Raw genomic sequence first — 14,199 nt, 5'->3', positions numbered from 1 at the left:
TTGTGGGACCTGATTAACTATTGTGGGACCTGATTAACTGGGACGTGATTAATTTATAATTATACAGTAGTTGTGTGCTGTGTTGTGCTCACTAACAATGGAAAAGGTTGCAGTGTGGTTGGGGCCAAAGCACAGTCACCGGGTTAAGCGCTGTTCCGACCAGATAACAGCAACATGCTGCGAAAAAATGAACAGCAGGAGGAGGGGACATCATGACCAAGGCGATTGCAATCTGCAATGGACAGCTGGGTCATAACCAGCGGCCAGTCCGGAGTCAACAAACTGACCCCAGTAACAGCAAGGGGGCTAATCAGGGAATGGGAAGACCCCACGTTCGCGACTATAACTGAAGCTGTAACATGCGGTAGAGTGCACTTTATTCTTAGTAACTGCAAGATGTAACTGAATGTAACTGAGCCAATAAAGTTTGCCTGGATACTACCACCGGACTCGAGTCTCGTCAATTGCTAAGAATATAAGAGACCCTACAGATGTGCAAGACTGTTTTTTTTGGCGCCGAAAAAGAACGGATCTTTTTTCCCTGCGATTCTGGTCACGGATCGCCCGCGCATGCACAGAGCACCATTTTGGAGAGAGAGGGAGGAAATAATCGGAGGAGGGGTATTGCAAAAGGAGATAGGAGACATAACTCTAGGAGATTGAGAGAGATAAAAGCAGATAAATGTGGATAATAAGAGACATAATTGGAGATAAGGAGAGAGAAATAATAAGAGAAAGGATAAAAAAGCAGCAAGTAGAATTAGGGAGACAGAGAGCACGGAAATTAAGCCTGGATGCCCGAGGCACTGTTGGCAGCAGTGGGGCCAGATGGGGACAAATGTTTCGGGGTGGACGACCAAACCCCTCCCCTACAGCTGTATTCAAGAGAATCTGGACTGCCATATCTGAGGTGTCCTCAGTCGATCACATACACCGGGGCCCCCAGCAGTGCAGGAAGAAGTGGAATGACCTTTGCACGTCCGCCAGAATCAGTAATATTTTTATTCATGCACTCCTTGATTACTTACAATGTAAATCAGACACTTGATGATGATCTTATCAAGCTGGCTTTCTGAGATCTTAAAAGATGTTTCTGCACTTTGATGTCTTCCTCATGAACCTCATCATCATAGGCAGTCCCTCGGAATCGAGGGAGACTTGCTTCCACTCCTGAAGTGAGTTCTTTGGTGGCTGAACAGTCCAATACGAGAGCCACAGACTCTCACAGGTGGGACAGATAGTTGAGGGTAGGGGTGGGTGGGACTGGTTTGCCGCATGCTCTTTCCGCTGTCTGCGCTTGATTTCTGCATGCTCTTGGCGTTGAGACTCGAGGTGCTCAGCGCCCTTTCGGATGCACTTCCTCCACTTAGGGTGGTCTTGGGCCAGAGACTCCCAGGTGTCAGTGGGGATGTCGCACTTTATCAGGGAGGCTTTGAGGGTGACCTTGTAACGTTTCCTCTGTCCACCTTTGGCTCATTTGCTGTGAAGGAGCTCCGAGTAGAGCACTTGCTTTGGGAGTCTCGTGTCTGGCATGCGGACTATGTGGCCTGCCCAGCGGAGCTGATCGAGTGTGGTCAGTGCTTCAATGCTGGGGATGTTGGCCTGAATGAGGACGCTAATGTTGGTGCGCCTGTCCTCCCAAGGGATTTGGAGGATCTTGCGGAGACATCGGTGGTGATATTTCTCCAGCAACTTGAGGTGTCTACTGTACATGGTCCATGTCTCTGAGCCAGAGAGGAGGGAAGGTATTACTACAGCCCTGTAGACCATGAGCTTGGTGGCAGTTTTGAGGGCCTGGTCTTCAAACACTCTTTTCCTCAGGCGCTGAAGGCTGCACTGGCACACTGGAGGCGGTGTTGGATCTTGTTGTCGGTGCCTGCTCTTGTTGATAGGAGGCTCCCGAGATACGGGAAGTGGTCCACGGTGTCCAGGGCCGCGCTGTGGATCTTGATGAGTGGGGGGCAGTGCTGTGTGGTGAGGACAGGCTGGTGGAGGACCTTTGTCTTACGGATGTTTAGCGTAAGGCCCATGCTTTCGTACGCCTCAGTAAATACGTTGACTGCGTCCTGGAGTGCATGCAGCTTAATGGGACATTAAACAAAAGAATGTATTAAATGCACACAGTATGTTACAACTGCTTTGATGGCTATCTGTGTGTGAACCTTCGCTGCACTCCCTCAATAGCAAGTACGTCCTTCCTCAGATTAGGAGACCAAAACTGAACACAATATTCCAGGTGAGGCCCCACCAAGGCCCTGTACAACTGCAGCAAGACCTCCCTGCTCTTGTACTCAAATCCCCTATGAAGGCCAACATGCCATTTGCCTTCTTCACCGCCTGCTGCACCTGCATGCCAACCTTCAATGACTGATGTACCATGACACCCAGGTCTCGTTGCACCTCCCCTTTTCCTTATCTGGCGCTATTCAGATAATATTCTGCCTTCATGTTTTTGCCCCCAAAGTGGATAGCCTCACATTTATCCAGATTATACTGTATCTGCCATGCATTTGCCCACTCACCTAACCTGTCCAAGTCACCCTGCAGCCTCTTAGCATCCTCCTCACAGCTCACACCACCACCCAGCTTAGTGTCATCTGCAAACTTGGAGATATTACACTCAATTCCTTCATCTAAATCATTGATGTATATTATAAATAGCTGGGGTCCCAACACTGAGCCCTGCGGCACCCCACCAGTCACTGCCTACCATTCTGAAAAGGATCAGTTTATCCCGACTCTCTGCTTCCTGTCTGCCAACCAGTTCCCTATCCACGTCAATACATTACCCCCAATAACAAGTGCTTTAATTTTGCACACCGATCTCTTGTGTGGGACCTTGTCAAAAGCCTTTTGAAAGTCCAAATACACCACATCCACTGTTCTCCCTTGTCCACTCTACTAGTTACATCCTCAAAAAATTTGAGAAGATTTGTCAAGCATGATTTCCCTTTCATAAATCCATGCTGACTTGGACCAATCCTGTCACTGCTTTCCAAATACGCTGCTATTTCATCTTTAATAATTGGTTCCAACATTTTCTCCACTACTGATGTCAGGCTAACCGGTCTATAATTCCCCATTTTCTCTCTCATTCCTTTTTTAAAAAGTGGTGTTACATTAGCTACCCTCCAGTCCATAGGAACTGGCACAGAGTCGATAGATTGTTGGAAAATGATCACCAATGCATCCACTATTTCTAGGGCCACTTCCTTAAGTATTCTGGGATGCAGACTATCAGGCCCTGGGGATTTATCGGCCTTCAATCCCATCAATTTCCCTAACACAATTTCCTGACTAATAAGGATTTCCTTCAGTTCCTCCTTCTCGCTAGGCCCTCAAACCCTAGTATTTCCAGAAGGTTATATGTGTCTTCCTTTGTGAAGACAGAACCAAAGTATTTGTTCACTGGTCTGCCATTTCTTTGTTCCCCATTATAAATTCACCTGATTCTGACTGCAAGGGACCTACGTTTGTGTTCACTAATCTTTTTCTCTTCACATATCTATCGAAGCTTTTGCAGTCAGTTTTTATGTTCCCTGCAAGCTTCCTCTCATACTCTATTTTCCCCCTCCCAGTTAAACCCTTTGTCTTCCTCTGCTGAATTCTAAATTTCTCCCAGTCCTCTGGTTTGCTGCTTTTTCTGGCCAATTTATAAGCCTCTTCCTTGGATTTAACACTATCCCTAATGAACTCAGCGACCTGCTCAGGGTGGTATTGCAGGCTGCCTCCAGAGTGGTCCAGGCATCGGAAGCGCTGCTTGAGCATTCCAATTGTCTTCTCGATGATATTGCGTGTGGCTATATGGCCGTCATTGTAGCGATGCTCGGTTTCTATCTGAGGGTTCCGGAGGGGGGTCATGAGCTAGGTGGCGAGGCAGTAACCTTTGTCCCCCAGCATCTAGCTGTGACCTTGTGGCTGATGCTTAAACATGTCAGAGACAGTGCTCTCATACAAGATGAAAGTAGAAACTGGGCATTGACTGCCATGATGCACTGCTTATGGTCGCAGACGACCTGTACGTTCAGGGAGTGGAATCCCTTTCGGTAAACCTCTGGCTCCTATAAAGTTGCTCGCAGGGCGATGTGCATACAGTCAAATGGCATCCTGAACTTTAGGGAAGCCAGCAATCCATGCAAAACCCACAGCCCTCTCATTCTGTGCCTCCCTGGTCATTGGGAAGTTTATGAAGTCCATCCTGCGTGCGTACAGTGCATCAGTTACCTTGTGAATGCAGCGATGTGTAGCGTGCTGAGAGATGCAGCATATGTCCCCCAAGCTATGCCTGAAAGGAGCCGGAGACATAGAAGGCATGTGCTGCAGTTACCATCACCTCGACGGGCAGTGCAGGTCTGCCTTTATGAGCAGGCATACCTCTGTGACCACCTCTTTTTGTAAGCGCAGCCTTCTAACGCAGTGTGCCTCAGACAGGTGCAGGTATGAGCGCTTCTTCCTGAAAAGTCATTGGGGGTAAGGCCTCCGCCTCCTCTAAGTCTGCGACTTCTGATTAAGCTTATAATGCTCTTGAATAAACCTTCTTCCAGCTCTATTCTGCATAGCATAAGTAGCCAGCATTATTGGCAGAGATAGCATAGGCCCCATTCTTGTTAATGTCCTTTAACAACCACAAATGTCCTCAAATGTCCTTAAATTTACTCAAATGTGCTCAAATAGCTTCAAGTAGCCTCAAATACCCTTAAAATCTAATTCTAAACTCACAATAAGCCTTCTGTCAAAATCCTTTCATGCAATGAACTTCGGCTCCATTTTTCAAAATTACGTGGTTACCGCTGGGTCCGAGCAGGTAAGACTACATTTTTCACAGCGGTATTTTAATCCGGTGGTAAAAATGGTGGTATTGACGAATTTACCAACAGCGGTATTTTGGCGTTGCACACTGATTGATGTCAGAATAATGTTGAAAAAAACTGGGCGGGCGGTATTTTCTTTTTAACCACCGATGGATAATCACTGATAAATTTACCGCCGGCGATATTTTGGCGGTATTTTACTTTTTCGGCGTTACTTCAGTGGTAAATCATTTTCTGGTGGTAAAATGGGTGGCAAATGGGCAGACAGCTGATAAAATTCCAGCCCATTGTTTTCGAAAATCAGAATTACACATACTTCACAAGTGATGACATTATGGCCCTGAAATCGCGCCCCCCCCACCGGCTCCGTACTGAGTGTGGACGGACCCGGGAAGGCATCGCCAAAGTCGGTTTTCAGCGTACAATTCGCATGTGCTGAAAATTGGCTCGACAGATCTTCCATATCTCCACAGCCAGGACATTCGCATGGGCAAGATTGCGGTATTTACCCATCTCTTGCCCAGCGAATATCCTGAAAACTCTTGCACCTGGTAAAAGCAGGCGCATAGCCTACTTTTACCAGCATAAGTGTTTTAAAACATACAAAAACAAAATTTAAAAAACACATTTTAATGTTTAAAAACCCTGCCCACTAAGGTAAGTTTATTTTAAACCATAATTTTAAAACTTTTTTTAAAAATCGGAAAAATATATATTTTTTCTAAGACATTTATTAACTTTAATTTAAATTCATCTTAAATATGTGATGTATTTTTTTCTATTTTTTTTTAAATTTGTGTTTGTGTATTTGAGGGGGACTTCTCAATCATAATGAGAACTCCAACTTACGGAGTTCCCATTATTGTGAATGAGAAAATACTTTGCCTGGATTGGCTGCCCAGTGCCATGTGACTTCAGCTCTAGCATACGTCCTTCCTGACGTGCATGCGCTCCAATGAGCTGGGAGAGGAGGGAACCTCAGGACCGGGATTGCTGGTGGAAGCAGCAGGAACAGGTAGGTGCGCATCTTTACCATTTTCTGTTGAGCGCCCGCGGGAAGCAGTGGAGCAGGATTTCAGGGCCAATATCTTTTGTTTGCAGAGCTTATAAAAATCATTGCTATTTCATTTTTATTAAATAAACAAAGAAAAGGACAATCAAAGCAATTCAATAAATTCATATCGGGACAAAAATCGCAGTCTCTACGAGTGCGTACGATGTGCACCTGTCAAGGCCCCACATGTACCAGTTCTCGGCGCGCAATGCGCATGTGCCAAGATCCAGCACTTGTAAACTGTCAAACTTTCTTTTGACAGTTCGAACTAATACCTGGGAGAAGGGCCTTCACAGGCAGAGATTTGGGCTATTTGTTTTTTTAATTTATATTGGTGTTTTATTTGATTTTAGGGGTATTCTCATTGATAGTAGCTCCCATTACTGTGAATGAGAATATTACATTGTGATTGGTGGTCCAGGCCCACGTGATTCCAGGAAACGCATACGCTCCTAGAATACGTGGGCCCCTAAGCTGGACTGCGCAGCTAGGCTTTGGAGCATAAGTCCACGTTTCTCTGGGACCACCAGGAATTTTCCTTAAAAAATTTCAGTTGGAGGCATCTGCCCATGGGAAGCCTCCGACCGCAATTTTTGACCCGTTAACTGATAAAAAACCCATGTCAAGTCATTCATCTAGATCGTCCCCAGCACTTTCAAATTAGAAATACTGGGAAGATATCGGTAGCCAGAGGACACAGATTTAAGATAATTGGCTAAAGAACCAGAAGGGACATGAAGATAAATTTGTTTTTGCAGTGAGTTAACTGAAAGTTAACGTACAGGTACTTGCACGTTTAATTGCGGGTAAGCAATTAAAAAAGAAAATGGTACGTTGGTCTTTATTACAAGAGGATATTATTATAAGAGTAAAGATGCCTTACTGCAATTATATAGGGCCCTGGTGAGACTACACCGACAGTTTTAGTCTCTTTAACCTAAGAAAGGATATATTTGCCACAGAGGCAGTGCAACGAAGGTTCACCAGACTGATTCCTGGGATGGGGGATTGTCCTCGGAGGAGAGATTGAGCAGACTAGGCCTATATTCTCTAGAGTTTAAAAGAATGAGAGGTGATCTCATTGAAACATACAAAATTCTTAGGAGGGCTTGATAGGGCCGATGCAGGGAGGATGTTTCCTCTGGCTGGGGAGTCTAGAACCAAGAGTCAGTCTCAGGACAAGGGGTCAGTCATTTAGGACTGAGATGAAGAGAAATTTCATCACTCAGACGGTTGTGGATCTTTGCAATTCTCTACCCCAGAGGACTGTGGAGGCTCAGTCATCGAGTATATTCAAGACAGAGATCGATAGATTTTTGGATATTAAGGGAACCAAGGGATATGGAGATAGTGCAACAAAGTGGAGTTGAGGTAGAAGATCAGATATGATCTTATTGAAAAGCGGAGCAGGCTCGAGGGGCCGAATGGCTTACTCCTGCTCCTATTTCTTATTTTCTTATAAGTTGTTGTGATCTGGATGCACTGCCTGATGGCAGTAAATTCAAAAATAACTTTCAAAACGGAATTGGATAAATACTTCAATTGGAAGAATTGGAAGAATTGGCAGGGCTATGGTGGATCAGTCGGAAAATGAGACTAATTGGATAGCTCTTTCAAAGAGCCGGCACTGGCACAATGGGACAAATAGCCTCCTTCGGTGCTGTGTTATTCTATGATTCTATGAAATAATTTTTAAATGATCATGAAACACTAGAAATATGACTTTGGGTCCTGCTGCACCTAAAGTTTAAGGCGCAAATTTGCAGTCCACTCAGAACTGGCAAGAAACCTGCATTCTATGTTCTTTTGCATGGGGCCTGGGCTATGTTATTGAGTGTCAGAGGCTTTCAGTGGAGGTTTCGCTGAATTGTTCTAAAAGTTTGAGGAAACTTGGGCATAGTGTAAAAATCGCGCAAATTTCCTTAATTTTTTATGCTGAAAATCAGCATTACTCCATTCTACGCCGTTGTTTCGGTAGAAATTATGAGGAAATTCCAGGTGTATTTTCCTCACCCTCCACCAAACATTTAACCCATATTCAAATGCAAGGAAATAAAATTTTCAATAAACAGTTATCACAATATAATGTCATATTAGATATAATCACAGGCAGTGAGGATGGTTGCATAAACTGCCCAGCACTTGCTAAACAATCAACTGGAAAAAATGGAACTGTCAGAAGACAGTTGAACGCATGCATGCCAAATATTAAAAAGTAAGGACAGGCTGGCCCTGTCAGTGTTCAGGACAGCTATCTTCTTTCAAGCCAATAACCAAGTTATCAAGACAGCACAGATACCCAGCCAAAACATATATTTTTTAAAAAATTCATGTGACCACTGAGCTCGTCCAAAGCATCACATGAAATGGTATTGAATCATAGAGATCAGTGAAGTTTCAGATTTGATCACCAGTTTGCCGTTGGCTAATTTCAGCAAGGGTGGCTGTGGGCCCACTATAATTGGCTTCAGTGTTTAATATCTCTGGTCAGGAGGGAGGGGTAGGAAAGCGAGGAGAGTGGAGTCATGAGATATTAGCCAGTGTTCCTGCCTGATTGTTATCTAGTGACTCCTGTTAAAAAGAGTGCATGTGTGTGATGGACAGACAGTATCAAGCTCATCTCTGGATCTACACTAAATAAATGCAAGTTCACATTTGTTAACTTGAGCAATGCAGGTCTGACATGTGGGAAAGAGATACAGTAAGCAGAAAAATGTATTTTATCGTTCAGTGATCTGTAAATTTTTCTGGGTCAATCATATGGGATTTATAAGGAACTGCAACAATTTGAATCATGGTCTATTTATAATCCAGAGCCAAGGCTCAACCCATGCAAAGGCACTACATTTTCAAGTTAAAACTGCTGCTGTATTAGAATGTTACAAATAAAATGTACTTATCACTTCAAGTAATGATTCAAACAAAAAAAAACAGTCGGGGCTTCATTAACTAGAAAACTTGAGATAAAAAGATTACATTTTGTCGGTCTGAATATGAAGCTAACTGCAAACAAAACTTAACATTTATGCCTGAGGTTTACCAACTGTCTGTAAAACAAAAAAACATTTTTAAGAAACTGTGCATCTGACATTTGATAAAACCTCTGCATTTATGAGTGGTGCAAAAATACCATCACATCCCCAAGAGGATCAAAACCAGTACTTCACACCGATAAATCCTTAGAGAGTTACTTTTTGAAATCCTGCAAATTCAACACACTTGCTCATAATCTGTGAGCTTCCTGTAGTCTATTGCGTGAGCTATTTTAAAATATCCTCATTTCTAATGCATAGCCTCCTGACAGAAGCAGGAAACCCCTCTCACCAACAAGGTGTCACTTTTCTATTATTCTCTATTCTCCAAGAGACCTCATGTCTTTCAACAATAGCTTTAATCTCTGCACAGGAGCGTTGCAAAATCCATTATTGTGGCTACATGTGTTATTCATAAAGTGATTAATCCTTCATCTTCATAATTCTTACCACATAGATAAAACATAATTGATGCTGCTCTCGCTCCCAACAAGCCTTTACAGACCATATACTTTCATGTTTTGAAGCCTGAGTGATGTTTGCCATTTCTAACGCTATTATCTCTAATTATTCTATGAAACAGTGCTATTAAAAATTCACAGCAGAAAATAAAAGTGGGACTTGTATTTTGTAACACTTCATATCATGCATGTGGTGAATAAACAACATCAAGTAAATCACCTAAAGGTTATGTAGATAAATGCTGTATTGCAAGTCTGTTGATTCACTTTTAAACATGTCCATTTACAACTCATATTTAGCACTGAAGAATAAAGCACTTTGCTTTCCGGCTTTGCCATTAGAATGAATAGTTTCCATATTCTGCATAATGCAATCAAAATGAGATACAAATCAATTTAAGTTTGGCATTCATTTAAAATGTTACAACAGCCAAAAGAGAAAGTCATATATTTTTTTAAATGAATCTTAATTTCACATGTGTAAACATTGCTCATGGCCAATGCTGCTTTTTCTTCTCTATGCTCCAAATACACCACCATACATACATCGCCTGCTCCCTACATCCACATTGTGTTGAAATCTAGATTCACTGCACCAGTTTATCCTCCAACTAATCAATTCCCAAATTCCTAAACTTGTGGAACTCATCACCACCTTCAGTTTTCCATTCCTCAATCTGCAGCCTTAATATCCAAGCTTGGCATCACTTACTGATTTATCCCATTTTCTTCAATCTTGCTGGTAATCTTGCAATATAGGCGTCAGCCTTCACCTAAGTTTTTAAAAATTCTTCCATTGCCCATCAAGGCATTTCATGCAAATTCAGGAAAATCTAAATCAATTTCAATTAGAATTAGGCATTTTGTAACATTTTACCATAAAATATCGTTGCAGAGGGAATGAAATTAGAATTTGAAATACCTTATCAGCGGCTTCAGAGGCCAAAAGGTTCGTAGCGAGTGTCTGCAGCTTGTGGTGTGCCATGTGTTTCAAAGCGGTGAGGCTCCGTCGAGTCATGGCCTGTTTTAGGTTTACAGCAGGGTGACTTAGGGTATCTACAGCAGCTGGAACAGCTTCATCGCAAGCATTCAAGATTTCTACTGCAGTAATTCCCATTACACAACGGTCTAATGCACCTGCAGAAAAAAAGAAAAATCTGTGGCACAGTATTTGCAGTTGCCATTATCACTCTTTACAAAAACATGAGTTTATGCAAACAAATGCAGGATGCCAAAGATACTGATTGTACATTGCCTGTGAAAAGTGCAGGGGATGTGACCATCCATTTCACATTTTGTTCTTTCTTTGGATTATTATATTGCACGCCATACCTGTTTCAGTTTCAACATTTTCATATTTTTGTAAATTGCTGCAATCTATGGTGTTGTATGGAATAAATGCAGGCATCCCAATTCACATTTTAAGTTATTTTGTTTTCTGCTCAAGTGCAGTATTCAAACAAATCTAAACATTAAAAAAGTACAATTGTCCAAAACACATTAAAAAAGGCATCCCTATGTGCCAAGCCCCAAATTTCTCTTTTCACATGTTCATTTTTCCAAATGACCAGACTAAGTTTGCACCAGCATCTTGACTCTAGAGGCCTAACTGTCAATAGACACAGCAGATGTCATTACTTTCATCGTCAACCATGCTTTCTTTCTCCTGACCCCCATGTTTTGTTACAAAATAAGCCATTGGGGAATTAGCATGGTTCAGCAGATTTTCTCTCAATGTTTATTCTTTTGCTTCAACTCATACTTGGATAAAAAGGGTTAATTGGTAATACTTTTAAGAATCTCCCTTGAGCTCTAAAAAACCATGGCAACTGAATGACTTCTGACCTCTTGTGGCCTTTAACCTAACAGGGTGGTGGGCTGTAAAGGATGGGTTCTGCCAGTGGCAAGTGAACTAGAGTTGGAGGTGGGGGAGGGTCTGGACAAGTTGACTTTGGAGAAGCGCTGCAGGGTAAAAAGTTGACAATGAAAGGAACACCTGATCCTGTTTCATTCAGGAACAATTAGGAACGATCACCAAAGATATAAAAAGGAGCTAGGTTTCCTGGTGTGGACATGCCTTACTTCCGCATGTTAGAGCACCCAGGATACCCTTTTAAAAAAAAACAAGTCTACAAATTGGATGACCTTATAAATAAATGTCATCATTGTACGTTATTAATTTTAAGATTCATTTGAACACTTTGATTTTGAACACAAAACAAGGTAACTTCAAACCTACTCAAAATGTCTGTATTTTGTACTTGAATTGCAGTTACTTAAACAATCATAACAAACATCTTTCTTGCACCTAGAATTTCATCAACAGCCAGAACAGTGCCATGATTATCAACAAATCTGACGATGCGCATCACGACTACAACAATGGTTCTTATAAAAATAATGGCCCGGAATTTGTGGTCGGGATGACGGCTAACTGGCATCATGACTGTTATTCCACTGTTAAAACTGACCGGAACTTCGGGATTTGACGCATGTGCAGGCGCACGTGGAAATCTTGAAGTTGCGGTCAGTCATTGACAGCTCCGAAACAGGCTGCGCAATCTGTGTAATCAGCCAAATCATTGAAACTGATGAAAACTTCAGCTCTTCTGCAGTAAGTACGCTGGTAAATTCCCATGAAAAGTTAGACCCAAAGTGATTAGGTGTAATTGGGGTTTTGACAACGTGATTACTGATAAATAATTGTTAAAAGCTGGAAAACTAATTTTAATTTTGTGCAATGTGGAATTTGTCCATTTTAATTAAAATAAAAATTAACTTTTCAAAAAACATTTTTGCTTTTTTTTTTAATAAAAGTTTGTCCATCTTTATTTCAGATTTGCCTTTTCCCCATGTGACAGTCCCACTCTATTAGAATTTTAAGAGGTTACTCACTTCCTTGTTCAGTAGCTTTGCCTTTTGATTGGTTGCTTCGACAGCTTGTTGACATCACAGCAAGGGGACCCCACTACAATCCATTGAATTGAATTGAAGGTTGGAAAACCCAACGTTTTCAACACAAGGATTGAGAGAACCTTGTGCGAAGTGTACTTCACGGCCAGCAGCGAACGCCTTCGCTTCGCTGCAGACCGCAAACTCCGGGACACTGATTATGTATTTGAATCATAAGGTATAACAAAGATACTAAACAAAGTCAATAATTCTTGAAGAAGCACTTGTAATTTAAATATAGATGGATTTACACTCAATGGGCCCAAATTTGCCCAGGAGTTGCTCTGTTTTCTTTGGAGCAATTTGATTTTTCTGGAGTATCTTAAAAATCTCCATTCTGCACATTCAATTTTGGTGAGTGAGTTAGTTAGGATTTTTTTTAGTTTAAGTTTTTTTTCCCAAAAGGGGGCATTACCAGCCACCTACGCCCGTTTTGGCCATTTAAGCCAGTTTGCACAGCTAATAGTTGCTCCAAACTAACTTCGGCCAGCGTATGTGGCCACTGGTGGCCGCACAGAAAACCCTTGCGGAGAGTTAAGAAATCAGCGCAGGTAGGTACTTAATGACTTGACTAAAGAATGTGAATAGGATCAAACAGCTATACAGGACATATGACAAACTTCGCAAAGTTAATTTACTATACAACAGAAGCATTCATGGAAGCTTAAACTATAAAAATAAAAGATGTAAAGAGACAAAACATATTTACATAATATTTTCAAAGTATCCAAAAATAGATGTACCTCCTGCTCGTAGGAAAGTATTTTCATCAACAGGGTTAAAGAAAGTCTTGAGTAAGCTCATTAAAATGACTGGCTACACAGTTATCACACCCTCCGCGCCCCGCCCCGCCCCCCGCCACCATCAAAACTCTCCTCTCTTCTCCCCCCCACCCCGCCCCCATCAAAACTCTTCTCTCTCCTCCCCACTGGATCAAAACTCTCCTCTCGCCTTCCCCCCCAGATCAAAACTCTCCCCTCTCCTTCCCCCCCGGATCAAATCTCTCCTTCTTCCCCCCCACCCCCCCGATCAAAACTCTTCCACCCCTGATCAAAAGTCTCCCTGCACCAACCTGTTGTTTGTAGCCGTCAGCGCGGGAAGACAGCGGCCGGCCTGTGCGGCAGACCACTCTGCCCGGATAGGGGCGGAACGCGTTGGGTCCCACGCTGCAGGCATGCATCATCATAATGGGAGGAGCTACTGCGCATGCGCAAACGCTCTACTGCGTATGCGGACAGCTGCAGGCATTCTTTTAGGCGCAGGCCCCAGCTCCACCCGCCACGCTGCACCAAGCCCCGGGAGAGTCAGCAGAGGGGACATCTTTTTGGCGCCGTTTGGATCGTAGGAAGTCGGCGCATCTCACGGGAGTGCGCCGAAAAAAAAGGTGGGCCAAATTTTGGCCCAATGTTCTTGCACATTACTTGAGTTTTTGGAAGATGTATTTTTCATGTTCGGGACCATAATAGATTGGTACTCCTAGCTTTACAAGAATCTGACTAGTCAGGTTCATACGTTTCATTCACTAACTTGATTTAAATCTCTATTTATAAAAAAACATTAAAATTCAACAATTTATAAAACAACAGTGTGACAATCACACTTTTGCAATTTTATTCACGGCAGGATTCCACATCATACATCTGTGATAACCTTTTTCTCTATGATATTCTGGGAATCCATACATTTTCTTTTAGTCAGTCTCCTATTCATTCATGCATCTGTGTCACATACATCTCTCTACACCGGTACAACAAGGAGTATACGCCAGACTTGAGAAATTGGATGTTTCCATAAACTCGGGATATTTCTCAGCAGGATACCAAGTGACTTAAAAAAGGACCTTGATTCCAGAGTTCCATATCTCGAAAGAAAACATGGCCAGTTGCTTT

General features: G+C 42.6%; 1 protein-coding gene across 6 annotated transcripts in view; it reads right to left on the bottom strand.

The window, feature by feature from the left end:
* LOC139239069 (WD repeat-containing protein 7) overlaps positions 1–14,199 on the bottom strand; it is a 1,036,818-nt gene that overhangs the window by 714,351 nt on the left and 308,268 nt on the right. For 5 of the 6 annotated variants that reach the window (XM_070867593.1, XM_070867585.1, XM_070867609.1 and 2 more), the window contains one exon: positions 10,281–10,495. In XM_070867593.1, the coding sequence (XP_070723694.1) occupies positions 10,281–10,495 (215 nt within the window). The remainder of the gene's footprint in view (positions 1–10,280; positions 10,496–14,199) is intronic. The other variant, XM_070867602.1, reaches the window with a different exon arrangement.

This window comes from Pristiophorus japonicus, chromosome 2 (genome assembly GCF_044704955.1).
Source record: "Pristiophorus japonicus isolate sPriJap1 chromosome 2, sPriJap1.hap1, whole genome shotgun sequence".
Lineage (NCBI taxonomy): Eukaryota > Metazoa > Chordata > Chondrichthyes > Pristiophoridae > Pristiophorus > Pristiophorus japonicus.
This window is presented reverse-complemented; position numbering and strand designations above follow the sequence as displayed.